At 46.7% G+C, this 26,761-nt stretch overlaps 2 protein-coding genes across 9 annotated transcripts in view; both read right to left on the bottom strand.

The window, feature by feature from the left end:
* Positions 1 to 12,306, bottom strand: part of FBXL18 (F-box and leucine rich repeat protein 18) — a 46,601-nt gene extending 34,295 nt beyond the window's left edge. For 6 of the 7 annotated variants that reach the window (XR_012161091.1, XR_012161090.2, XR_012161087.2 and 3 more), the window contains exons 1-4: positions 12,199 to 12,306; positions 9,748 to 9,948; positions 6,998 to 8,544; positions 3,079 to 3,297 (exon numbers count right to left, since the gene is read on the bottom strand). Coding sequence is in view for 3 of the 7 variants with exons in the window: in XM_073361911.2 (XP_073218012.1) it covers positions 3,079 to 3,297; positions 6,998 to 8,544; positions 9,748 to 9,948; positions 12,199 to 12,216 (1,985 nt within the window). In the remaining 4 variants the exon portion in view is untranslated. Of the gene's footprint in view, positions 1 to 3,078; positions 3,298 to 6,997; positions 8,545 to 9,747; positions 9,949 to 10,548; positions 10,947 to 12,198 lie in introns of those variants that run through there. The other variant, XM_073361910.2, reaches the window with a different exon arrangement.
* Positions 12,307 to 19,868: 7,562 nt separating this feature from the next.
* ACTB (actin beta) lies at positions 19,869 to 25,864 on the bottom strand. Of its 2 annotated transcripts, XM_073361906.1 has the most exons (6): positions 25,753 to 25,864; positions 23,242 to 23,370; positions 22,647 to 22,886; positions 21,619 to 22,057; positions 21,120 to 21,301; positions 19,869 to 20,584 (listed from the first exon to the last, which is right to left on the bottom strand). In XM_073361906.1, exons 2-6 carry the CDS (start codon positions 23,362 to 23,364, stop codon positions 20,441 to 20,443), a joined length of 1,128 nt encoding a protein of 375 aa, XP_073218007.1. In that variant the 5' UTR covers positions 23,365 to 23,370; positions 25,753 to 25,864; the 3' UTR covers positions 19,869 to 20,440. The 2 variants fall into 2 exon arrangements, with proteins under 2 accessions (XP_073218007.1, XP_073218008.1); XM_073361907.1 differs by lacking the exon at positions 25,753 to 25,864 and having other exon boundaries at positions 23,242 to 23,387.
* Between the last annotated feature and the right edge of the window lie 897 nt (positions 25,865 to 26,761).

The raw sequence follows: 26,761 nt of genomic DNA, 5'->3' as shown, positions 1-26,761 counted from the left end.
AATCCCTTTAAAACGGGGATGGGCAAACTATGGCCTGCGGGCTGCATCCGGCCCATCAGAACTTTTAATCTGGCCCTCGAGGTCCCACCGGGGAGCAAGGCTGGGGGCTGTCCCGCTCCGGCGCTCCAGCCGGCGAGCGGAGTCGGGGGCTTTCCGCACGGCTCCCGGAAGCAGCGGCATGTCCCCACTCTGGCTCCTTCATGTAGGGGCAGCCAGGGGGCTCTGCAAGCTGCCTCTGCCCCAAACGCTGCCCCACACAGTTCCCATTGGCCGGGAACTGGGGCCAATGGGAGCTGCAGAGGCAGTGCCTGCAGATGGGCCTCGCCTCCACATAGGAGCTGGACAGGGGAAACATGCTGCTGCTTCCGGGAGCTGCTTGAGGTAAGCACTGCCCAGAGCCTGCACCTGAGCTGTCCCGACCCAGCCCCTTGCCCCAGCCTTGATCCCCCTCCTGTCCTCCAAACCCCTTGGTCCCAGCCTGGAGCACCTTCCTGTACCCCAAACCTCTCATCCCCAGCCCCACCCCAAAGCCTTCACCCCCAGCTGGAGCCCTCAACCCCCCCGGTGCCTCAGCCCTGATGCCCCTCCCACCCTCCAAACCCCTCAGTCCCAGCCCAGAGCAGCCTTCTGCACCCCAATTCCCTCATCCACCAGCCCCACCCCAGAGCCCACTCCCCTAGCCGGAGCCCTCAATCCCCTCCCACCTCCAATCTTTTGAGCATTCATGGCCCGCCATACAATTTCTATACCCAGATGTGGCCCTTGGGCCAAAAAGTTTGCCCACCCCTGCTTTAAAACGACAATTAATCTCACTTAAGGTGCACCTCCCCATTCAAAACTAGCCATCCCCAAGACCCTCCAGAATCCAAACCAAATCATCTAGTCCATAGCAGTGACAGAGAAAGTCCCAATGTACTCCCACATGGCTCAGAGGGAGGGAAGAAAAAGAAACATTCAGCTTTGAGAGTCCGCGCCCTGTCCCCACACACACTAGCCCTTCATGTTTTCTGCCCTTACAGAGCCCATATAAATCATTTCCAAAGCAAAATCACTATTTTCTTACTCTGGAATAAAGATATTTTAATGTCATACTTGCTGGGTGTTTTCTGTAGTATTAGATTGTTGGATTTGGGGGTACAATACCAGCATGCTAAAGAGCTATACTGGGCAAGCTACAATCATCATCCGAAGACCTAGCAATGAACTAGCTAGCAAAAATAAGCTCATCTCAATTTTACTGTATATCTTTTTACCCTCGCAGCTGCGGATAAACCACAGTCAAGAGAGTCAATTATTGACCCCATTTGAAGGCATATTTGTACAAGGACTAAAATGGTAACACTGGAGAAGTCACATGGTTAAAGACTCGCTGATGTGGCATGGAAGCTTTCATGTTCTGCTTACACATCATTTTCTGTATTTCTTTCCTTGTATTTTATTACTAGAGACAGTTGCACGAGAACAGAATCTTTGTTGCTTAGGAGAGCATCTGCTCCTGCTGCTTATCCTCTTCCTGAAGTCATAATCTTACGTGACATCAGAATAGTTTCCAGAGCCACCAATTACAGTGTCAGAGGATTATGACTTCAGGTGGGGAATTAACAGCAGGAGCAGATGCTCTCTTTAAAATACCCCCAAAGATCCTGTTTTCATATAAACATCCCTATTAATAAAACACAAGGGAAGTATAATAATATGACAGGCAGAATTGTTTCTAAATATAAGACAGTTTTCAGCATTTTCCACAAGGCATCAGCTGCTCTTTGGAAAATTACTGGGTGTTAAAATATAAAGAGACACAGAATTTACAAAAGTGATATGTAGCACAGAAAAGAGGAGGAGAGCTGCAATACGGGTGAGGAATAGCATAGTTCTGCATAATAAAACGATATTAAAATTCTGGCCAGCACTGCAATGACATCTCAAACAGGCATGTAGGAGAAAGCGGACAGGGGATTTTTGGATCTTTCCAAAGATCCCCATGGCACACAAATGAATTAGATAAAGAAATGCCTTTACAGATATGACAGCCCAGTAAAACACAAAAAATGATTGACACATCACAGGGACTTTATTTACTCAGATGTTGGTATGTTTTCCAATAGCTACTATCCCAAAGGAACAGGCATGCTCCTAGAGGCAGTAATAAGCAGTCTCATACATAGTTTGCTAGGTAGATAACACAGTCATAGCCTCTGCTGGATTTAATCCTAGAAAACAAGTCTGAAGCTGGGGAAGGGCTGGGGTAAAGCTACCATCTAGGATGCAATAATAAATAATAATAATGCCATTTGATTTGAAAATTTTTATTAAAATGTAATAGAGGAAAGCCACAGTAGGTGACTAAGAAAACACACCTAATGCCTTAAGAAAAAGGAGAGGGGAAAATAGCGTGAAGTCTCTGTTGAATGGGAAATATTTTGTGAGCTGGCTGCCACCATGCCAAGTGTAATTAAAAGCTTTATTCTCAAAAGGAGTTCACGGTTCATACACAAACGCTTCCCACCATGTGAGCTTCAGAACACTGCAAGGGGCTAGGCAAGACTTATTTAAGAACTGCCAAAGATGCAAGGGCTACACCAAAAAGAACCCCCCTTAGCCAATCAGAAGGCTTTGAACTGCTCTACTGGGGCACTATCAGAAAGCGACATTCACAAGGGATTAGCGGTCTGAATGAGCTGTAGTTACTTGTGGGGAAGGAGGAAAGGCTCAAAGTCGGACATCTTCAGTACTTAAAATGCTGCCAGATGTTTTTTTTTTTGTTGTTTACATGAAGTTGTCACTTGATCATGTAACTGTATGATTGAAGCTTCAAATCAATCATGATGGGACAAGCGGATTAAAAAAACCGTACAGAATACTTACAAGTAGCTCATTGACTGGCTCTTATTAAAATGAGAGGCCACCCTCTGTGCCAAGGAGTTAAATTTCACCTGTCAGCTTCTTAGCATGCTAAAAGGCCAGGAGAACATTACACAGTGCTCCCACACTTGACCCATATATAAGATGGAGGGAAAGGCAATGGGGATAAATCCTGAACAGCCCCAGAAATCCCACCTCAGCCCCTTTCTCACTCACCTCCGTACAATGGACTGCTGAAGATTTTTGCAAACTGTGAGAGATTCTCCCATAAACATGTGGCACATGATGACCTCAAGGCAGTTGGCCATGAATGACATCACTGCATCAGACTGCAGAGTCCCACTCCGGGAGATGATACAAAGGCGCTGGAGAGAAGAACAATGACTCAGTGCCTGGAAGAACTGGGTGTTAGCACTGAAATACGGCTGCTCTAGCCTGCAAGAAAAAACACAAACAAGTCAGAGGATGAATTTTAATTCTGCTTTAAAACAAGTGGGGGATGCAGCATTCGTATGGGGCTATGAATGGTGCAATAAGTGTCTCCAATTTAGCCATGTGTTGCTCCCACTTGAAAACAGCTGGTGGATTCAGAGATCAGGAATGGCCTGGCACTATCTATATACACAGTACACATGGTAGTCTCATATCTGAGTGGGAGCACCATAGCAAAGGTGATATTCCAATCTCAGCCCTCTTGCTTACAGAGCGCTACCCTTCAGCAATGAGCTGTTTACATGACAGCGGCAAACAGAGACTGAGGCAGGCCCAGACTTGGCTACGTGGCATCTGGTCAGAAGGCTAGTAGCTGGCATGGACCATGGGGCCTTGCTGCTCCAGAGGTCCAAATGCTGAGCAAGCTAGTCACCATCCTCTAGGCAACAACCTCAACGTAAGACTCCAGGCAGAGTGAACCAAGTATGAAAAACTGATTCACGACGGACACTGATGGAGACCTAGTGCTTTTGAGCCACGCGGCTGAACATCTTCAAGCCCTGAGAGGTCAGCAGAGAGGAGCTGGAGAAAGAAGAGGGGTCAGAGAAGAATCTGTCAGCACAAGCTTCTATGTGACCTCTTCTATATTTCACATGGGCTGAAGAGTTGGTCTGGATTTGATTAAGTAAAGGAATCTGACAGTCAGTCTGCAGCACATGGACTATTTCAGAAAGAAATGTGTCAATTTGAAAATACACAGTGGAAAGTACTAAATACCTCCCCCTCCCTTTCGGAAGTTTCTGGAAGCTATCAGTTTCCATGCTGTAACTTGCAGCCTAACCAGATTCTGCATGTACAAAATAATAATTTTACAGAAAGTATCTCCACTGCAAAAGGTCAGTGTCACCTGGAAGATATGGCTGCTCAGTCCAGGTTTGCTAGAAGGATCTCAAAGCCGTTATGAGACTCAGTCATTGGGTCAGCAGAGCCAGGAGCTTGGAGATGTGTAATCCATTAGATGACAACTAGCAGGCAATCCCACCCTGAACTGGATAATCTCTATCCAGCCTTTCGTGGAATGGGGGCATATCTGAGCAACTCTTCGTCCTGATAATTTTTAAGTCATGTTTTGCGAGTCCAGAACTTTCTGGCAGTAAGGACGCTTGTGGAATGGTGTTTTTATTTGATAGCTACCCAGCAATTCACCATAGAGGTGAGCAATACCTGGCTGTCTCTGAAGATCCTGCATTATACTCATTTCTCCGGTTGTGTTAACTGAAAATCAGAAACCTGCCTGATTTATCCACAATATGTCATCATCCTAATGTGAATCTGACACAAAGACACACTGGCTCCCATTTTCTGGGTTAATAACTTCCAAACACGGGTAGGGAAAGTGGCAGAAAAATGCATACTAGTAATACTCTATTTTATTCACTAGGTGACACTGCTGCTTTGTAACATCACCTGAAATTAATTTCTAGGCTTGCAGAAAATTCTTGGTGGTGGTGGAATTAGCCAAATGACACCCAATCCGGTTTTCAACAGACTTTATTGCCAGATTTTAAATGCTGAGCAGCTCCTCCAGATAAAACCTTCCCCAACTCCATTTGGAAAGTTATGACACCTTAAGTAGCGTTTCAGAGTAGCAGCCATGTTAGTCCGTATCTGCAAAAAGAACAGGAGTACTTGCGGCACCTTAGAGACTAACAAATTTATTAGAGCATAAGCTTTCGTGGGCTACAGCCCACTTCATCGGATGTACAGAATAGAACATATAGTAAGAAGATTATACATACACACACGTTGGAACTTACCATACAAACTGTGAGAGGCTAATTAGTTAAGCTGAGCTTATTATCAGCAGGAGAAAAAAAAACTTTTCTAGTGATAGTCAAGATGGTCCATTTAGACAGTTGACAAGAAGGTGTGAGGATACTTAACATAGGGAAATAGATTTAATATGTGTAATGACCCAGCTGGGAGTGGCTGGGTCATTACACATATTGAATCAATTTCCCTAAAGTTAAGTATCCTCACACCTTCTTGTCAACTGTCTAAATGGGCCATCTTGATTATCACTAGAAAAGTTTTTTTTCTCCTGCTGATAATAAGCGCATCTTAACTAATTAGCCTCTCACAGTTTGTATGGCAACTTCCAACTTATCTGTACGTGTATATCTATATATCTTCTTACTATATGTTCCATTCTATGCATCCGATGAAGTGGGCTGTAGCCCACGAAAGCTTATGCTGTAATAAACTTGTTAGTCTCTAAGGTGCCACAAGTACTCCTGTTCTTTTTTCTTAAGTAGAGTGTTCTTATGGCACTTCCATGGGAGACACGCAGGCTTTTCCTTTGTGGGAAGCTGTACAAACCCTCTCCTCAGGAGTGGCCAGTCTGTGGCGGACAGGCATACCATAGTCCCTGGATGCAAAGTTCTCTGGGCCTGGCCAAATGGAAGCGACCACTGCACGTCAAATTGTTTTCTCCAAAGATTAGTTTTGCGATGCAACTAGCTCTTTTTGGAGATGCTTAGCCTCTCAAAGGCTAGCTCTACATTAGAAGCCCTTTACCAGTATAGGGATACCAGTATATTAGACTGGCAAAACACTCGTACTGTGGACATAGCTATAATGACAAAATTGTGCTTTGTACTGGCATAAAACCGACCCCCAAGTGAAATAAGCTACATCTGTAGCTTTGCCAGTATAGTTGCATCTGCGCTAGGGATTTTTGCTGACATAACTATGTCGGCCAGCAACCACGCCACTGTCTTTTGTGCCAGCAAAAGCCCCTCGTGTAGACAAAGCCAAAGGCTGAGCTGCTCTCCTGTCTTCTACTGCCGCTGTGCATGCTACACCTGCTACAGACAGAAGGTGTCAGTCAGAGCTCTGAATCCAGCAGCTTTCACCAACACAAAGATGTTTTTAAAAATGTCTTTTAAAATGTCTTCTGCAGTTTCCACAGGATGCATCCGATGAAGTGAGCTGTAGCTCACGAAAGCTCATGCTCAAATACATTGGTTAGTCTCTAAGGTGCCACAAGTACTCCTTTTCTTTTTGCGAATACAGACTAACATGGCTGCTACTCTGAAACCTTTAAAAGGAAAAAGTTCTATTGACCTAAATGCCATCTGCAGACCTCATGAAGAAACCTGTTGTGAGAATGTTGACAGAATTTACACCATGTCACTTGCTACCTTTGTTTGGGAGAGTTAAAGCATTCAGACTCTATGGAGAAAGGCCAATTCAGAAGCAGCAATGAAGACAGCTTTTGGAGGGTAAATGTTCTGTGATGCTGGGCAGCATAGAGCAAACACCAGCTAAGAGAGCTAACCAGAGGTTCGATAAGAGAGCTCTTTGTAGACCAACATGTTAACTTGTAATGCTCTGCACTGCCAAGACGCAGTCTTAGGAATATGTCCTCCTTGGAGCCCACAGGGGCTTGAGGGTATACTGACTACCTCTGCTTCTCAAGGACAATACAGGACACACCATCCACGCCCATCTCAACAATCCTGCTATTCAGGAGGAAAACCCTCTAATTTTCAAGCCAACACAGCTACCTTCCTTGGGACCTAGAAGCTAGTATACTCTCCTCCTTACGTTGGTCCAAAAAGATCCCCCTCTTCTCCACACACACAGACACACCTTTCTAGACACGCATGAATGAAAATGGAGATCAACAACAGGCCCTCACCTGAGATCCCTCAAGCACTTGCAGTGTTTCAGCATGTCCATGAGGGCAGACATATAGACCACTTTTCCCATCATGCCCAGATTGGCTAACGAGAGAGTCCGCAGATGCTGGCACTGCAATCCAATGCTAACAAGCCCAGAACCAGTCAGGATATTAGGCATCTGTGCTAAAGTGAGGTTCTGCAAAAAGTTCAACTGGCCAATGGCAGCCACCTCTGAATCCCCAACACTCTGTGCCCGGCTGCAAGGGGGCAGTGAGTTCCGAATTGCTGGCTCATTCCGGGGCATGGCAGAGGAAAAGCTGGACCCAATTAACTCCAAGTTTTTCAAAAATGGGAGGTTCTCCAACAGAGTCCAAAACACAGAGGACTGAGACTTCTGATTTGACTGCTCCAAGAAGTTCTTGGCGTATGTTGGCACCCCGATCCGGATTTTCTTTCCAAGGCCTGGGGGCACCACATTAGTCACAGACTGCACAGGTAGCTTGTCTGTGTTTGTAGAAACATCTGTGATGGAGCAAACTGGCAGCGCCAAAGACAGCAGGTGCCTTAGCCGTGCCAGGAGCTGGCACAAATGCTTCCCTAGGCTTTCCGAGCTGTGATGATGGGCAGCAGAAAGATTCAGATGTCTCAGATTGCAGCAGGAAACAACTAGACTCTCCAGAATGCTGCTGTCAATATCATCTTCTGCCTTTCGAAACAAGGAGTCAGAAGACAGACAGTGAATGCAGCCACTGAGATTCAAACTGGTCAAGCTTTTGAGATCCTTCCCACCATTAATAACCCGCAGGATCAGGTGGCCACCAGATAAGGTGCAGCGGCTGAAGCTGAAGTAGAAAGGGTTGTTGAACTTCAAGTGCTGAAGGAGGCCAGATCCATTAATCCAGGATTTGGGCAATTGCAAAGCATCCAAACATACATTTCGAGCCATGGAGTCCAAAAGGTTTTTAGTGGTTCCACTCTCTGCAAAACTGCCAGGGGCAGAAATGAGAAAGGCATGAAGATTCTCTGGGGTCCGGTCACTTAGCACTGCCAGATACAGTCTCACCACCTCCTGATTGACATAGCCAGGAGCCAACCTAGCATAAAAGACACGAAGGTTCTGGTAGTGGGGGACATTACTTTCACCCACCATCAGCTGGCCAGACAAAATGAAGCCTTCTCGGGATCGGTCTAGGATCTCAAAATAGAGCAGCAGTTTCTCAAGGCTGGTGCAGCATGGAACCACCCCATACGACGGTGTGTAAAGGGTCTGCTTGAGCTCCAGTACACGACTAAGTGTGGCTTTACATTCACTGCTCAACTGGCTGGCATCAAAACCAGGGTTTACATCAATTGCCAGTGAGCGCAAGTGCTGGAGAGCAGAGAGCATCTTGGAGAGGCGGAGGGAGGTGAGATGGCAGCCAGACAAGTTCAGCTTCACCAGGTTCTTGCATCGTATTACATAGTCAATTGTGGAACTGGGCAGCCAGTAGCAGCCAGCCATGTTCAGCTGGTGGATCTCTTTTCCAATCCCCCTCATAAGCTGCTTCACTTTGTCCTTGTTGACCTGTATTTAAACACAAACTGCTTCAGTAACATTGAAGAGGATGATTATACTGCTTCACTTCTCTGTGCCTCAGTTTCCCATCTCACAATGGGGATAATGACACACACACCCTCTACTAAAGTGTTTTGAGACCCTTGGATGAAATATACAATATAAGTACTAAGTATCACATTGTTGTAACTGCTGGTAGTTTGTTTTACCCTTCAGACTTAGGATCTTGAAGATTACATTTCATTTAGTTTCTAGTTTGAGTCTGCATTACTGACTGACCCTAACAGGTGCTAAGTGACAATGACTGACAGGAATTGAGGGCATTCACCACTTCTCAGCTTCAGGCCCTATGTCTGCAGAATTATGCATCTGTGGAACAGCTCAAGTTGACAGAGGAACAACTGCTGCTTCTCTCTGCTTCATCCACTTTCCAGCCCATTCCACATTAGATGAAATATGCTTTCTCCCTTTCCTACACTTAGAGAGACAGTCAACTTAAAAGTCACACTTCTACCTGGAAGTTTTTTACTACCTACTATCATTACAACACTTAATATTTTCTATAACCAAGAGACAGAAAAATACATTTGTCGGTTTTAGTTTACTTTGTGTATTTGACAGCACTTTGTGTAGTCATTTCCCCCTGTTCATGTGGGTGCTTCACTAACACGAAGAGAAACAAATTCTAAAGAAATAAGAAACATTGTAATGACATCTTAACATCATCATCCTGGGAAGATAGAAATGATCAAATCTACATTTAACTTTTTTAAAAGCTACTTGTTTTCAATTTGTTACTATCCCTTTAGTTTATCACCTGCAGGCTATTACATACAATTTAAGGTTTTTTACAATATAGTTAAGTGATTTGGAATACAACTAACATTCTGAAATAGTTCTACTGTACATTCTAGTTAAGAATTTTTTTTAAAACAGCACTGTGGAAAACCAGAAGTGGTTGTAACATTGGCTTTCTGGATTACATCCTAAACCAAGTGATACTAGGTCTCTGGAGTAGCCGTACTAACTGTTCTAATTCTTAAGAAATCCCCCCCTTCCCTCCAAGTCAGGGCTAGAAGGATATAACTATGTTTATGATTTGTTTTGTACTTGGAGAAATCAATCTGTCTTCATACTCTCAGAAGCAGCCCCCTCTGGCAGCCTGCCACAATCCCCATGCCCCATCTGGGCATAAAACCAGCTTCTCCCTACCTGATATTCTTTATGAAGTAGCACCGTGTGGGTTAAACTCTTGTCAAGACAAAGAGTTGCCAGCTTCCTGCAGGTTCTCCTCACATTCAGAACAAGGTCTGTGCAAGGAACATAGCTCAGGATGTGCAAAAGGATCTCATCTGAGAACTCCATCAGGTTGATGTCATTACTGTCCTCCCCAATCTCTGCACTCAGCATCTCCTGAAAGGAAAGAGCAGCAAGTCAGCTCAGAAGCCTCATGGAGTTAATGAGAGACAGAGGAGAAAAAACAGACCTGGGAAGAACAGGACTTATAAAATAAGCCAAGGTGGAAATGGATGAAGCCTCACGTATTGAGCTATCGGCTACTACTGTCTACAGAGCCAAACTTTCCTCGAGATCAGATTTTGCACTCTTGCCTTGCCAATACTGCAATGTCTTCTCCCTGTTTTGCCAATTCATCAGCCTCCTTCTAAGTGCTGATTTAGAAACAGAATAAAACCCCTTTATGCTTATTCTGCTTTTGTAGTTTATTGCTATGGTGTTGTTACTAAACTAGTTAATTCCCAGTACTGCCCAAGACCTGCTTTGGAATTGGGAAAGTGAATTCCCCCTACTTCAGAAATGCAAGCTATCACCTCTATTCCCCCCCACCCTCAAGACATTTGACCTAAGAAAGAATCTCTTACTTTGGCTCATCTTTTATACCACCATCTGCCTTCAGTTTATTTGTACATTTTACGTCAGATGTTTACATTGTTTGAAACTACAGAAATTGCAGAGCCATATTCCCTCTACGGTCAGTACAAAGCCATATTTCACCTCTGTTTTTCCTTTTTATCCTCTCCCTTGAGATCAGATGTCATGGCAAGAATTCCCAGGTAACAGACTATTAATCCCAGAGCTCATCAACACTGCAGCAGCCACTGGGAATGATTCTGTAGCAAAGTGATACTGCATTCTCCCTCTCCACCCAGGCCTGAGTGCATGGCGTTTACAGCATGCCTACACAGAGATAAGAACCAAACTAGATCGTTAAAGACCCTCACGGAAATCCTGTCCCATTGAAATCAATGGGAGTTTTGCCACTGATTTTGATGAGGGCCAGGATTTCTCCTCCTGTCTTTAAAAGAGCTCAAACTGAGTTTGCTGAACTGACTGAAAGCCATGCAGTATCCTAAATATATATGATATATGAGTTTGGTTGGTCCTACGGTCAGACTCTGTTTTAAGAGTAGGAGTACTAGTGGCACCTTAGAGACTAACCAATTTATCCGAGCATAAGCTTTCGTGAGCTACCGCTCACTTCATCAGATGCATCAGACGCTGTAGCTCACGAAAGCTTATGCTCGGATAAATTGGTTAGTCTCTAAGGTGCCACTAGTACTCCTTTTCTTTTTGCGAATACAGACTAACACGGCTGTTACTCTGAAACCTGTTTTAAGAGTCTAGACGTACATTTTCTAAACTACAGAGAAAACATTTTAAGCCAATATAGAAAAATAAATACCCAGCACAGACATGGCCAAATATCCCACCAACACACTACAGCTAGAGCACTGAAACAGCTGAACCACTCCTTTAACTATCATTTCAGAAACCGTGATTATGCAGTTCTCATGGATAATGAAAGATGCATGAAGCAAAGATCACAATTTATACATTCCTGCTAACTCATAGAAAGAATTCATCCACGAGTAAGATCCTAGACAATTCCCCTTCCAGTTTAACTAAACAATTCACAGCCGGGCACTGACCGCCAAACATGGAAGTGAAAGGATCACCTAGCAGGCCCCAGAATTAGCCTAGCTTGATCTAAGGTTCCTTTCCATTCATTTTGACAGTCTAATCCCTTCCGTGGTGCTTTCATTTGTTCTAATCAAGAACAAGTATGACAACAGTCCTTGGGTCTCAAAAGAAAACGAACCCAAACCAACACCAATAGGATCAAAAGAACTGGGGAGCAGGGGAGCGTGAGGTTAGACTCATAGAAAGGTAGGGCTGCAAGGGACCGCAAGGGAAGAGTCCAGCCCCCTGCCCTGAGACAGGCCCAAATAAACCTAGAGCATCCCTGCCAGATGTTTGTTCAGCCGATTCTGAAAAGTCTGCAAGGAAGGGGATTCCACGAAGTGACACGCGGGGAATGGGGATTGTCCCGCTGGGAAAGGCGCCAGCCTGCCCTCGAGGGCCCCCGCCGGAGCAAGGGGGCATCAGTGCGGCGCCCCCACCCCCACCAGAGAGTGGGGGCTAGGAGAGCTCAGCCTCCCTGGCCCACTCAGGACAGGGCCCTGCGGCGGGGGAGCGGAAGGGGGAGGCGGAATACACGGGGAAGCGAGGGGCCGGCAGCGGGGAAGCGGGGCCGCAGGGCCCCTAGGGAAAAGGCTTTGTGGGGAGGGATGCAGGCAGGAGGGGGCGGAGTCGGATGGAGAGGGAGGGGCGGGGGTTGCTACGGGGCCGGGCCCCCAGCGTTACCTGTCCCGGGTCGAACATGGTCCCCCAGCAGCCGCCTCCAGAGCCCGGCCCGCCCGGCCGAGCCGCTTAAACAAGCCGCTTCCCCGGCTTCAGGATCACCCCCACACTTCCGGCGCACCTCTGACCTCACTTCCGCTCTCTCTCCTGGGCCAGCCCCCTCCCCCTCGCCTTCATCTTGGGAGTGGCGCCGTCCTTTTGCCGCCATGTTGGGAGTGGCCTGGCCGCTCATTCGTGCCGCCATCTTGAGTGTGGCAGTGGCTCTCGCCCCTCTTCCTAGCTGTCATGTTGGGAGTGGCACTGGGCAATCCCTGATTCTTTATGGCAATTTTTCCAAACGTTCTTTGAGCCATGATATGAGATTACACGGAGAATCGTCTCTACACTCTCTGCCATAGGTCCTGATAGCCTGGGCCAGCAAAACCTCCCTGTAGAAAAGATCTCATCATTCCATACAACAGTCATAGGGTTTTCACTGTTGCCAACCCCAAGCAACATGAGTCAGGTGCCAAAAAAAAACCATAAACTTGGTTTAGAAAGCAAGATATGTTATTAAAGTAATACCTGGGGGAGGGGGTCTTTTAACTTCCCTTCCAGTTTCTGAGCCATTAGGGAATCACGTTTTCAAGCATTTATCACAGCTAATAATTTACTCTTTTTTTTAAATGAAAGCCAGGGTTGTTGCATAATCCCATGACTCCAAGAGCTGGGACTTTAGGACAAGCAGCAAATATGGTGAGATTCGTGATAAACTCATAAGAGTTGGTAACGCTGGTTTCAGCTTCGTGTCTATAGAACCCTGTGAAATTTCTGCAGCTTCATATTGGATTCAGCCCTATTAAATTGTATAGGACTTTGCCTGAAGGCCTGTCTATCTGCTATCACAGGCTACTCCCTCATTGAAAGCATTTATTGTACCCTGTTGCAAACAGAGGACAACACTTCAGGCATTTATTAATTAATTAAGCCTCAATCCTGCAGTCGGATCATGCAGTTTGTGTATCAAGCAGCAGGGTGGTGGCCTTACATTGTGAGATGCCAAGCCACAATGAGGCCCGGATCCCATCAGTGGCCTCTATGTGCTATCACATTACACAAAAACAATAGTATTATGAATGGGAATGCATTCAATCAATATCAAGTGAAATAAAAATAGACATATAGGAAAAATTAAACCCATCTGTTTAGTCAAGTTTTGCTCAATGACCTGAAAATGGGGCATACAGACTGCATACAGCTGATTGTAGGGTTAAGTTTCTTTAGATTTAATTTGACTTCAGTTAGTTACCTTTATATTGTTTAAAACAATTTTTGAGCAGTAAAACCTAGACAAGAATCCATCCTCATGGGTCAATGCATGTAAGAGAACCTTCTTATTCTGTATTTAGCTAAATGTATTATTATTATTAAACATGTATGTTGTGAAACCGCTACCGCAATTGAGGCAGTCACTTCATTGCTTCATTGAGTTAGGCACTGTGCAAATATATAGTGAATGACCATGACAAAACCACAAATTTCACTGTATCTGTGCCCAGAAAGATTGCAAGGGGGGCAGTGAAATTTTTTTAAAATATATCTTAAATAGTGTCAGGTAACAGCGCCTGGGCTACTGAAAAGCGAGCCCCAAAGCCCACGTCTCCCATCCATAGCAACGGATCCATGCTGATGTGGTTTGCTTTGAGCAAGGCAGCAACTCGCTCTACTTTGTTCCACAAGTGATACTCCATCTTAGACTTTAGCTCCAAACAGACCGAGAGGTTGCTCACAAACTCCTAGCATAATTCAAAACCATGACTCAGCATTGCATATGTCAATCAACCCCCTGAGAAGTCATCGAAAATGACCCTTGGCAGCAGTTACTGATCCCTCCAGCACAATTCCGGCTCCGCCTATGAGTCACCGGGTGGCCCTTCCTTCCTGTTCTGATTGGTGTATTCAATTGAAGTTTGACTATTAACACATCTAGCTTTGCAGGGCATTGCAGTTTTGTTTTCACAAATGAATTTGTTCATTCAATGGCTTCCATCAGGATCCATTTTCAGGAGGGAATGCAAAGGCCTTGCCAATATTTGGAATTATCCCTGATCCAGCAAGCGTAGCAGCTGCACTGAGGCAAATCTCAAGTGTAAATAAAGAAAGCTAAGGTAGAGCTCACCCTACTTTTGTAACCCACGCCCACTTGGTGTGGCATTTTGTCCCCTTCTTGTGGTGACTGGGCCATGTGCAGAGGTTGATAAGTCTTGCATACCGTGTGCTGTTGTGGTTGCCCCATCTCAAAAAAGATATATTAGAATTGGAAACGGTACAGAGAAGGGCAACAAAAATGATTAATGGTATGGAACAGCTTCCATATGAGGAGAGATTAAAAAGACTGGAGCTGTTCAGTTTAGAAAACAGATGACTAAGGGGGAGAGGAATATGATGGAGGTCTATAAAATCATGAATGGTGTGGAGAAAGTGAATAGGGAAGTGCTATTTACCTTGTCACATAACACAAGAACTAGGGGTCACCCAGTGAAATTGATAGGCAGCAGGTTTAAAACAAACATAAGGAAGCATTTCTTCACACAGTGCACCGTCAACCTGTGGAACTCATTGCCAGGGGATGTTGTGAAGGCCAAAGTATAACTGGATTCAGAAAAGAATTAGATAAGTTCATTTCTATCACCAGCTATTAGCCAAAATGATCAGGGACGCAAGCCCATGTTCAAGGTGTTCCTAAACTTCCAACTGCTAGAATCTGGAATTGGATGATAGGGGATAAAGCATTCAGAATTGCCTTATTCTGTTGATTCTCTCTGAGCCACCTGGCATTGGCACTGTCAGAAAGCAGGATACTGAGCTAGATGGACCATTGGTCTGACCCAGTACGGCTCTTCTTATATTCTATAGCATCAGCTAACAGAAACACCTCTTTAGCACAAGGTGCAGCAGCTGACGCTTTAAGATTCAGAGTTATAGGGTTCAATCCCCACGACTGATAACTCACCCAGGAATGTTATATTACAATTTCAAACAGATGGAGCGTGCAAGTTACCTCATTTGCATTGCTGGGTACTGATGGCAGAATCTCAAGTACAGAAGCCACCAAAATGATGGATTTTCTGTAGCTACATGTATGATTTTAGATTTTGTTTTCATATAAAGGGGTCCTTAAAGATGACCTAGAAAGGACAAAAATGAGTAGTTGCTCTGTTTCTCTCTGAAGTCATGAACAAGGCATTAAAAGACTGGGGGGGGGGGTGCACCTACTTTTAAACTTAGAAATATCAGGAGCCTTAAGTCTTGTCATACCTGTTTTGCTAGCAGTGTCCCTTCGAGGGCCCAGAGCTATGGAGTGAGAGCTCTTTCAACCCTTGATTGTTTGATGGTAGAGAGCGTAGCATCTTTTACAAGTCATGTTTTATGTTCACTGTTTGGCAGGTGCTGGAGTTAAATAGAAGTTATCAAAACCAAACCAAAAGGATATTTTAAAGTCCAAATAACAATCACACAGGCCCCTCAATCAGGATTGACTTGCTTAGTATGGGTGAGATCACTAACCTGCCCATTCTCTAGTCATCCATATAATTTTTCAGGAAAAAAGGGTAGACAAGACCTGAATTTCCAATGTAAAAAACAGGCAAAATAAACAACTAAAACAACAGGGCCATCATGATAGGCGTAAAACACCTGGAGGGCAGCACCTGTTCTGTGCCTCCAGAAGGTGTAGTTCAGAAGGTGAAGATGGAGGGAATGTAAATGTGGCTGCTATAGGGACCATTAAAGCTCCCAGTGTAATTTAGGCACGCTGGGTGTGGCTGTAAAATACAGCAATCTCCCCGGTGATGGCCAGGCATTGCAATGAAAGTCGGAATAGCTATAATAGCATATGATATGGCCCCATTCCTCTCGCCACCAGTTTGCCAACTACTTGGGAATTATGGGCAGTAGGGGGTCAGCCAGAGCACAATGCCATGTCTAGCAACTCTATAATGTAGTTTAGCAGCCACTTTGCAAAAAAACAGACACCACTTGCTTCAGAACATGGAACTCTTCCTCTGAGCACAAAGAATATTTACAACCCATTTCAATGACAAAATCCCAGTCAAAACATTCTTTATCTGCTGCTTGACAATAGACTTTTCCCAAAGGGGGCATGTAATGCATTGACACCATATGATAACTTAGTTTGTTTGCATGAGTTTAACCTGCAGCCAACAGCTCTGCACCTTCACCCTAAGTCGCTATACTTTCTGTTAACTAGAGCTTGTAAGGCCATCTGTAACAGCGCCATCTGGTGACACCCAATAATATTCCAGGTGGTTGGGAAACATTGAAAAGTAAGGAGGCTGATGATCAATTAGTGCAGGAACTAAATCCCAAAAGAAGAAACAATCTCCTTTACCAAGGACATCACTAATTTGTTTTGATAGCTTGCACCTGTAAGCTGATCAGTGAGGTAACTTCCTTGTTCCCAAGCTGATTACAGATCACACATCTTGCTGCTGGTGTCTGTCTAGATCACTAGTGAAAGTTGAGCACTCTTAGTGGAGAAGGATGAAAAATCAGGTAAGTCTGGGCCCAGTTAGCCTTCTTCTCCCAATCAAATGAAGTGTGGCATTGACTGGGAAGTTGAGTTAAGGCTAGATGGCTGAGGATTAAACCCATGATATGGTGTCTCAAAGACAGTTGAGGAAGGTGAAGCTAAGGCAAATGGGAATTCTTGGGCCTTCCAGAAGGTTATGGAAAAATCCCCTAAAAAATCCAAATGAGGGTGGATCCTAGTCACTGGCACCCACAATACCTACACCCATACCAGGTACGGCTGAGAAATCGACTTACCCAATGGCCAAAGAAAAAAGGAATTCACTTGGATTCTGTATTGTCTGTATGCTGAGGAAGTCCCAGCAGCATTACGTGAGGAGCACCTGTTCACTGATCAGTGACCAGGGTTAGAAGGCCCAGCTAGGTATAAAGTGAGAAAGCAGAGACTGGAACAAGAGGGACTCACCCCTCTGGGAAGCTGAGGGCCTTATTTGAAATGCAAATATATTTGATGAATAAATATACTATATGTAGCACTGAATCCATGTCGTGGTTCACTAACAAACTCACGCAATGATGGAAATAACACATTGCCCTTCCATAGCCTCTTTCTTCTAAGGAGCTCACGGCCACTCTACCACGGTGGGTATCGTTCTCTCTAATCTACAGCCAAGAGAAGCAGGACAGCGATTGTGAACTTGCGCCTGGTCACAGTCAGTCAGTGGGAGCAGAGGGTATTGCGTCAACATCTCCTGACTCCCAGGCCTCTGCCACAAACAGTGCACGGTACAGGACTACTTTTGATTAAGGACACGCATTTTTCCAGTGGCCAGTGATTCAGTGAGGCTAGAGTCAGTGGAAAGATATATTACCCCAAACCTATGAAATGGCTAGAAATAAATTCCCAGATCTAGCTCAACACTAATTCGCGTTAGGAAGAGATGACTATGTAAAAAAACATCCCCTTGCTCGCTAAAGGAAAACACCCCAGGAGTTCAGAGTCCTGAGTAGTGAGTAATGTTTTCCCCAGGGTGACACAAAATTCTTTTCTCCAGCATGTAATCACTAAGAGACACAATTACCAAGCCTTATCCAAGGAACCTAATAAGAATCTATACAGCATTGGCCTGCTAAACCCAGGGTTGTGAGTTCAATCCTTGAGGGGGCCATTTAGGGATCTGGGGCAAAAATTGGGGATTGATCCTGCTTTGAGCAGGGGGTTGGACTAGATGACCTCCTGAGGTCCCTTCCAACCTGATATTCTATGATTCTATGTTTGTTAGTCTCTAAGGTGCCACAAGTACGCCTTTTCTTTTTGTGGATACAGACTAACATGGCTGCTACTCTGAAACCAGATAAAGATTGAATTTTAGCCTCAAACTGGTTCCTGCCTTCATTCTGTTTTAAAGGGTGATCAACTGGCAGTCCTTTAGCACTGGTAGGCTATAAAAACCTTAGAAAATCATTAGAGACTAGATCAGCCTCAGTTTCTAGTCAGCTGCTCTCAACTGGATGAGAGAGGTGAGGGCCTGACCCCACAGAGCTGTGCCGTTGTTCATGCTGGAATGTCCTCCTTTGAATCCCTCAAGGCTACCTATAGTGTAAAAAAAATAAAAGTTAATACAGACCTCACAGTGTATGTAGTGGAGAGGCTGCAGTGTCTAAAGAAACCCTGGGTAAGCCAATTCACCCTCTGTGCCGGTCTTGTTTATTTAGGCAAGTTCTTTGGTGCAGGGGTTGTTTGCACAGGACCCAAAATAATTGGGGCTTGATCTCTGTCGGGGTCTCTATACCAGCCAATTACATGGCCTGTATATCTCTCCCTTGTCTCACTGCCATCCTTTTAAATGGATGGCTCTTTATAGCAGGGCCATGCCTAGCCCAGTTTGGTTGCTCTATAAATAAAACCCCTTCTTCCCTGAGAGTTTTGCTATTGACTTCCTTAGAAGTGGTTACCTCAGACAAAAGGGAAACTAGTGTTTGCAAGCCTGGACAGTCATTAAAGCTAGGATTAAGCATGAAGGGGCTTCATGTATCTACTCTTACATTGCCAGGCCAAGAGGTATGCAGCAGATTAATGCCTCTGCTGACTGCCTTTTGCAGATAATGTAGCTACTATCAAGCAGTTTTGCTTATAATGAGGGTTTAATTATGCTAGGTACCAGATTCCTGGGTAGTTTTAGCATGGATAGGAGCATGTAATTGATGGCATTTTTAATCTTACAAGTGCATTGTGACAGACTCCAGTTCTGCTTGGGGCACATCATCTCACCCCACCCAAGATCAGAGTTCCCAGGGTTACATCTTAGTACTAGAGTATAGGGCAGGTAGAGAGCTACTGTAGCAGCTCCTCTTCCACCCTCTCTCCCCCCTTCTGGCATGACCTTGCTGGGGAGCCTGCTCATGTCATTACCTCCATGCTTGATTTTCAGAGCTGTTCAGCAACCTGCAGTTGGAGGTGTGGGTGCTCAGTTCTGCATTACACTGTCATCTGTGTCCTAGGGGAACTAGGGAGTTGCAAGTGGAGAGAAGTGTAGTGAACAGAAGGGAAATGAAGTCAGCTCTGGTCCATTCCTGGCTGCTGGGTTTAAGCAGCCCTTTAACCCCACAAGGAAACTATTCTGCCCCTTACAGATCTGAGGGCACAATAGGAGAGATTCAGTGTGACAGCAACATGCCTCTGCTTTTTGGCTGTAGCAGACCTACCCACACCCTTCTTCCTCCTCCCCACAATGGGCCAGGAGGCTTGCTTTAATTTCACTATGACAGTAGTATTGGCCATCTCTGCTTGGATTCTTCTAGGAGCAAGCAGATGGAAGTGGAAGCAGAACGGAGTGCATACACAGTTTAAGGACACAAACTGGTCACCCCTGGTGAAGTCTGCCTCCTTTAGCCTAGTGGCACCTAATGGCTCAGGACTGGCCTTTGGTAGGATCTAAGGAATGAAGCGGAGAAGGTTCCAGGAGAGTCTTGCTGTAGGCTCTGGAGTAGGTGCAGCCAGCGTTTGAGCTCTGCACCACATCTTGAGCTTGCCTTCCCACCCACCCTCACTCCAGCTGGGAATGAGTTCTCCCCAAACCCAGTAGCTGGACATGATCCACGTGTGCAGTGAAGTGAGAAAAAGTCAACACCAGCCAAGCCTCTATTGTGTGCACTTTTATTTGAACTGGTCTTAAGTCAGTGTACAGATAGCCCCTCCCCTCCCCCACATACTGGCACCATTTCTCATTGGACTCTCAAGGGGCACTGTAAAGCCTTCATTCACATCTAGAATTGGGGAACACAGCCCATTTGCTTGACCAAAAAAATCAAAGAAAGGATCAAGTGTGTTTTGTTTTAAGGCGGCAGATACAAAAAGACACTTGTTGGGTTACATAATTTACCGACAAGCATTACTCTAACACCTTCATTATGGCATTAGCTCCTTCAAGCTGGGCTGCTACCTCCACAGAGGCAAGTAACTTCCTGTAACAATGCATTATGCAATATTTGGAATGACTATTAAAAAACAAATGTACAATCAAAGTCCTGATGCATTGTAGAACTTTGGGGACGTTCGCGCCAACACGTTAAGACTGCTGCTGTCACCTTCACCATTCCAGTTTTTAAATCCTGAGTCAAGCGCCAAAAAAAACAAATAAAGCCATGCCAATCTCATCTTGTTTTATGCGCAATTATGGGTTTTATCAAAGGTGGGATGTGGTAACAGTCCGGTTTAAAAGCATTTGCGGTGGACAATGGATGGTCCGGATTCGTCGTACTCCTGCTTGCTGATCCACATCTGCTGGAAGGTGGACAGAGAGGCAAGGATGGAGCCACCAATCCAGACAGAATACTTGCGCTCAGGGGGGGCAATGATCTGTAGGAGACAAGAAAGTTAAATGCTTGTATCAGTTGCTAACCACCACCACTGATGCTATTCGAGCTGGATCAGTTTGGGTGATATCCAACAGGGCACACCCCTTCTGAAGTGCTTCCGCAACTTAATGAAAACCTTTGGTTCACTAAATAACGATTAAGACCAGGCCTGTTGCAAGCCACTAGATTTGCCACATTAAAAGACCCACAGTAGCCTGAATTCACTTTTCACCACCATATGGCATTAATGGTGAACAATGTTTGAGTGGCAACATCCCACATATGTTCAAGTTCGGAACAGTATTCTTTGTCAGCCCATTTGCACCAGGGCTTCTGGCCAAGGAAGACTATTCACATGGTGGTACTAACATCACCTGCCCCAGAAATTGTGGTACCACTGTCAAAATACCATCTAAGATATCTATGATTTGAACTCGTGGCTTCTTCTATCCCAGGGACTTAACTCTTAATTAGGACAACCCCACCCACTGCTGGAACATGAGCAGAGAGCATAAATTCTGGGATCTCCAACATACCTTAATTTTCATTGTGCTAGGTGCCAGGGCTGTGATCTCCTTCTGCATTCTGTCAGCAATGCCTGGGTACATGGTGGTACCACCAGACAGCACGGTGTTGGCGTACAGGTCTTTACGGATATCCACATCGCACTTCATGATGGAGTTGAAGGTAGTTTCATGGATGCCACAGGATTCCATACCTAAGAGGAAGGAGGCAATAGTAAGGTCAGTAAGATACCAACTAGCTAATCACAACCTAAAATAGTGTAATTTAGCACGCACTAAGACTGCCTCAAGCATACATCACACAGAATCCAGCACTGGATAGAGGCAAGTGCTCCTTTCAGCCAAGAAGAGATCTCTTGCTTGGCTTCACAACACTTACAATTATTCTAGACCCATTGTGTGGTAAGCTATGGGCCATTCAGAGTCACTTCATGGGGAGGAGGACTTCACCACTAAAGCTTGGTGGGTATAGTTTGCCCATCCCACCCTCTCCTACACAATGGAGACTTACCCAAGAAAGATGGTTGGAAGAGGGCTTCTGGGCACCTGAACCTCTCGTTGCCAATGGTGATCACCTGACCGTCAGGGAGTTCATAGCTCTTCTCCAGGGAAGAGCTAGACGCAGCGGTGGCCATCTCCTGTTCGAAGTCCAGAGCAACGTAGCACAGCTTTTCCTTGATGTCACGCACGATTTCCCTTTCGGCTGTGGTGGTGAAACTGTAGCCTCTCTCTGTCAGGATCTTCATGAGGTAGTCCGTCAGATCACGGCCAGCCAGATCCAGACGGAGGATGGCGTGGGGGAGGGCATAACCTTCATAGATGGGCACAGTGTGGGTGACACCATCACCAGAGTCCATCACAATACCAGTGGTACGACCAGAGGCATACAGGGACAACACAGCCTGAATGGCTACGTACATGGCTGGGGTGTTGAAGGTCTCAAACATGATCTGTGGACATAAGAGAAGAGGTTAAGTTGACAGGATATGACCAAGAGGCTCAATCAGCACCCACAAGAAACAGTTTGCAGCAAGTCATGCAAATGTCCTTATGCTGCAGAGTGTGGCGTCTGCAGACTCAGGATTTGGTCTTCTGGAATAGGAGACCGTACCAATCAGCTCTGAGCTCACAGCAAACCCACCAACCCAAGCTCAAACCTTGGAAAGATGAATGGAAAACATGGACTAATGCAGCTGCAACACAGCAACTGTTGCTATCCACATCTTAGCTTTCTCACAAGCTCTAGAAAGCTATGTTACAGAAGTCACTCAGGGTAGGTGAATGGGTTAGTGTCACGTTAGAAACAGCAGTTAAATGAGTTGCTAGTTTAAAGTCAGCAAGAGGAAAAACCAGCTTAGGAAGAGCAAATAAAACCTGTCAAGATCCAGCAAAGAGAAGACTCAGGTCAGGAAAGGAAAACCCTGTAGAGAATAGCAAAGGAAAAAAGATGAAAGCACGCAAGGGAGGAATGCTGGCCAGCGGATCTCAATCAGCTGGAGCCAAATGATGGAGACTGGGGACCAAAGCCCTCTTACACACCTGTGTCATCTTCTCTCTGTTGGCCTTGGGGTTCAGGGGAGCCTCTGTGAGCAGCACAGGGTGCTCCTCAGGGGCAACTCTGAGTTCATTGTAGAAGGTGTGGTGCCAGATCTTCTCCATGTCATCCCAGTTGGTGACGATACCGTGTTCGATGGGGTATTTCAGGGTCAGGATACCTCTTTTACTTTGGGCTTCATCACCAACATAGCTGTCTTTCTGGCCCATACCAACCATCACACCCTGGAGAGAGAAAAGTCAGAGCCGATTAGTCAAACTTGATCCACCAACTCTGAAGACAATCCATTGGCTGACTAAACCCCAGGCCTGTTCCTCAGCCATGGCAGCTAGTGTTCTCTTTAGGTTACAGGACCTAGGAAGCCAGGCCATAGGTACAAAACTTCCCCATCCCAGTAGACATGGGAAGTTTTACTGGCTGACAGTAAGATGAACCAAGCTAGGTCATTTCTTTTCGCTCCTACACAGCCATGCATCTGTGTGTACACAGAGGACAGAGATCAGAGACACTATGCAGCGTTTTCTTCTGAGCTTTAGGATTCATCGCACAAGACAGGCAAGGTGCTACTCCATTACATACCTGATGTCTGGGGCGACCAACGATGGATGGAAAGACAGCGCGAGGGGCATCATCCCCAGCAAAACCGGCTTTGCACATACCGGAGCCGTTGTCAACAACAAGCGCAGCAATATCATCGTCCATGGCGAACTGTAAAGGAATGAGAATGTCAGCAAGCTTGATTAGCTGGGTAACAGACGTTGCCCTTTAGTTTATTGAAGTCTCCCTATGCTCCAGGGTTTCTGGAAAATAAACTTGTAATAGCAGCGAGTGTCTCATGGTTTGGGAGGAAAACCCCATGCAGTAAGATTAAGCCATTTGCTTGTGCGCCACCCATTTCCTTTCTCACTTCCTGTTTGCAAGCTGCTGGACTTCTCCCTTTCAGCCACTAGATGGTGCAAAGCACTGCATATTTTGCCTTTGCACAGATTTGGGACAAAGGAAGTCCCTGCTCTAGTCTCACATTATTACCATAAAAGGCAATGGTTAGAGCAAGCTTTGCAAGAAGCCAGTAGTGCAGTATGTAGCCAGCTTTTGGTGGACTGATTAAGGAGACAAGCCACTCCCCTCCCTTTTCAAATGAGGCATATGGCTGTGGCCACTCCCTGCAAGAGGGAGTGTGCCTGGTACCAGCACTAGGGGTGTCTGAAGCACAGGGTTAAGAGGACAACTGAACCAGTTTAAAAAGGGGAAGTTACCCACACCCTGCTTCAGAGAAGCAGCATGTCCCTGGATCCCACCCTGTTGGGCACACTGGCTCTATGACTAGTTAGACCAGTCATGCAAGCAATTGCATTAGCTTTCACAGATCATTTTGAAGTAGTCTCCCACTGACCTAACCCTAAGAAAGAAGCCTGCTTTATATACATTTAATTAGCTGGCCAAGTTTAATTGCAGGTTCCCCACCAGCCTCAAAACCCTTTACATTTCAGACACTGATGAAGATGCCAATGCCAGAGGATTAAGACAATGCTATTATGCAATTCACACACACTCTGGCAAGGAGAACTCAGTAAGTACTGAGACTAAAGTGCCAGGTTTAGAGCAGCAGCTCCACCAGTTAACTGAAGACTCAGATTCTCCCCACCTGTGCCTGCCCCCCACCCCCTTGTACCAACCTAACAAGGTTGCTCTGGGAACCTAGTTCCTTCACCCCACTGTCTGGGGAGGGAAGCAAGGCTTGGCAGGGATGAATCCCTGTTTTTTTTGAAAATGCATTTTAAACCAAACTAGCAATAAATCACCACATCTCTTCCGCCTATTCTCAGGCAGAATAACCCTTGATCTGCACTCCAAGGCCAGAGACACTAGCCATCTGGACCCACCGGGACCCCACTCCTTCCCAGACACTAAGGACAATGCCCTCAGCAGAGTCAGGTTTCAGATCATTCTTCCTGGATCCACCGACCCCTTAGAGCCCCCTAAGAGAAAGGAGTCTCCAGTGTAACCACCGCATAGGATGGATGGATGGTGCGGGGGGGGGGGGGGGGAGAAGAGGCAGCCACCTCTCAGAAAGAGCCAGTGTGCCTTCAACAAGACAAAGAGACCCCCCTCCTCCCCGCCTATGGGCCAGGAGACTGATTCATGGCTTTCCCCCCCTCCCCATCCTGTGCAGGGAGGATCCTCCCTCTGCCTCCCCCACCCTCCCCCAGCATGTGCTGAGCCGATACAATAGGAGTACCGGCTTTCTGCCACCGGAAGCAGCAGCTCTGGAGTCACACCCTACCAGCTCTATGGGGCAGGGAACAGATCTCCCTTTCCAAAGGGGGTTGGACAAATCCTGGGGGGGAAAGGGGCTGAGAGGCACTCGCCCAAGCCCCTCTTTTGGGCAGCAACAGTGGCCCACCAAACCCACCACTTCCCTCCCCTTCTTAAACCATGTAAAGCTTTGGACTCCCTTCCTCCTCCAGCCTCTAGTCCAACATCAAATCCCTCTTAGGCACCGAAGCAAGCAAACCAGATCACAGCCCCAGAGCCCTGTCAGCAACACTGCAAGCCGAGAGACACTCTACACCCACAAACTCAGATTAACTGGAGGCAAACTCCACCGCACCCCCCGCCAACCTCCCCTGGTCACAGCCATGCAAAAGAATCCGTGGATCCATCCCCCCCTTTGTGCAATCTCACCATGCAGTCCATCCCCACTGCCAGCTACGGCCGTGGACAAGGAAGATCGCGCCCCTCCATGCTCAGCCCTTCCCATTTTGGTTTGGGCACTTTAGCTTTGCACACCAAGAGCGAGCCTCTCCCCAGGAAAGGAGCAGCCCCTACATAAATCTTGCAAGAAAAAAACAAAGCAACCCCACAACAGCCTTCCAAGGGCTTTCCCTTGGGGGGGGGGGCAGCATTAGACAGCCGCAGCGTTTAGCTGGGAGCCATCCGCATTCAGCCCCTCTTTGAGGGCAAGAGCAGTGAAATCGAGCCCCCTCTCGCCTCTAGCTAAGAAGGGGGCCCGCAGAAACCCAGCCCGTCCTCTGTACGCCCCCCCAAGGAAAGCGGCTCTGAGGAGGGCTCCTGCCCCCCTTCCCTTACCTGGAGGAAGTTGCAAGTTTAAACCCTAGGCGAAGAGAGGCGGCTCAGCTGGCGGGGGGGGACGTGGCGCGCGCAGAGGGAGCTCACAGCGACTCCAGCCCGCCTCGCGAGCCGGGTTTTATGGGGCCAGAGCGGTAGCGCCCTAGCCATAAAAGGCAACTTTCGGAGCTAGCCCTTCTGATTGGCCGGGCCGCTGCCTCTCCCGAGCCGCTTTGCACATTGCAGCAGGGCTTTTTTTTTTTTTTTCCCCCTCCCCTCTTGAAAAAAAAAAAATAAAAAGAGAGAGAGAGAGAGAAGCAGGAGGGGTGGGGGAGGGCTGCTCCTGGCTGCCTGTGGGTGCAGTAGCCAGGCTGCTCCTTTCCAGGCTTGAGCCCACGCTCAGTGCCATAGCAATGCAGGGTGGATTCATAACGAAACGTGCAGGCAGAGGCTGCCTTGCTGCCCTGCCCGTGCACCAGCCTCTTTCCTGGGGGGGAAGGGTTCTAGTGGCCCAGGCCACTGTGGCTCGCCAGGGCCTGGGGGTCCTACTGTCTCCCACCCGCCTGCTACCGATTCCTGGCCGCCCTCGACGGAGCGTGGCGTGCTTGGTCGTGTGGCGCCCGGTGCCCCACAGGTGTCCCCTTCAAATAACCTCCCCGCCTCGGCACTCCAGTGAAAAAGAGGTTATCTAGAGCCTGAGCCTGCGAACGCCGCAGGGGGCTGGCTACTGGAAGAAATGCCTGGCCTCCACTGGGGCCACACGTCACTCAGCTGCGAATGGGCCCTGAGACTGCAAGGTCTTCTGGACCGGAACCTTAGAGCCACTTCTCTGGCCTAGCTGAGGTCCCCCTCAGTGCAGGAAGGGGTTAAAGGCCAAGGCGGCTTACTCTGGGGATGTCCAATGGGCCTTCCTGGTCCCCCAGGCTAAATTAGAGTAGCCTCAGGCAGCAGCAGAGTTCCTGTCCCCAACTGTACCCCTGGAATATCCCCTACACCCCAAGCTGTGAAAAGGCATGGCCTACAGCCGGTT

This window comes from Lepidochelys kempii, chromosome 10 (genome assembly GCF_965140285.1).
Source record: "Lepidochelys kempii isolate rLepKem1 chromosome 10, rLepKem1.hap1, whole genome shotgun sequence".
In the NCBI taxonomy this organism is placed as follows: Eukaryota; Metazoa; Chordata; order Testudines; family Cheloniidae; genus Lepidochelys; species Lepidochelys kempii.
Note: the sequence above shows the minus strand (reverse complement) of the source record. Positions and strands in the feature narration are given on the sequence as shown.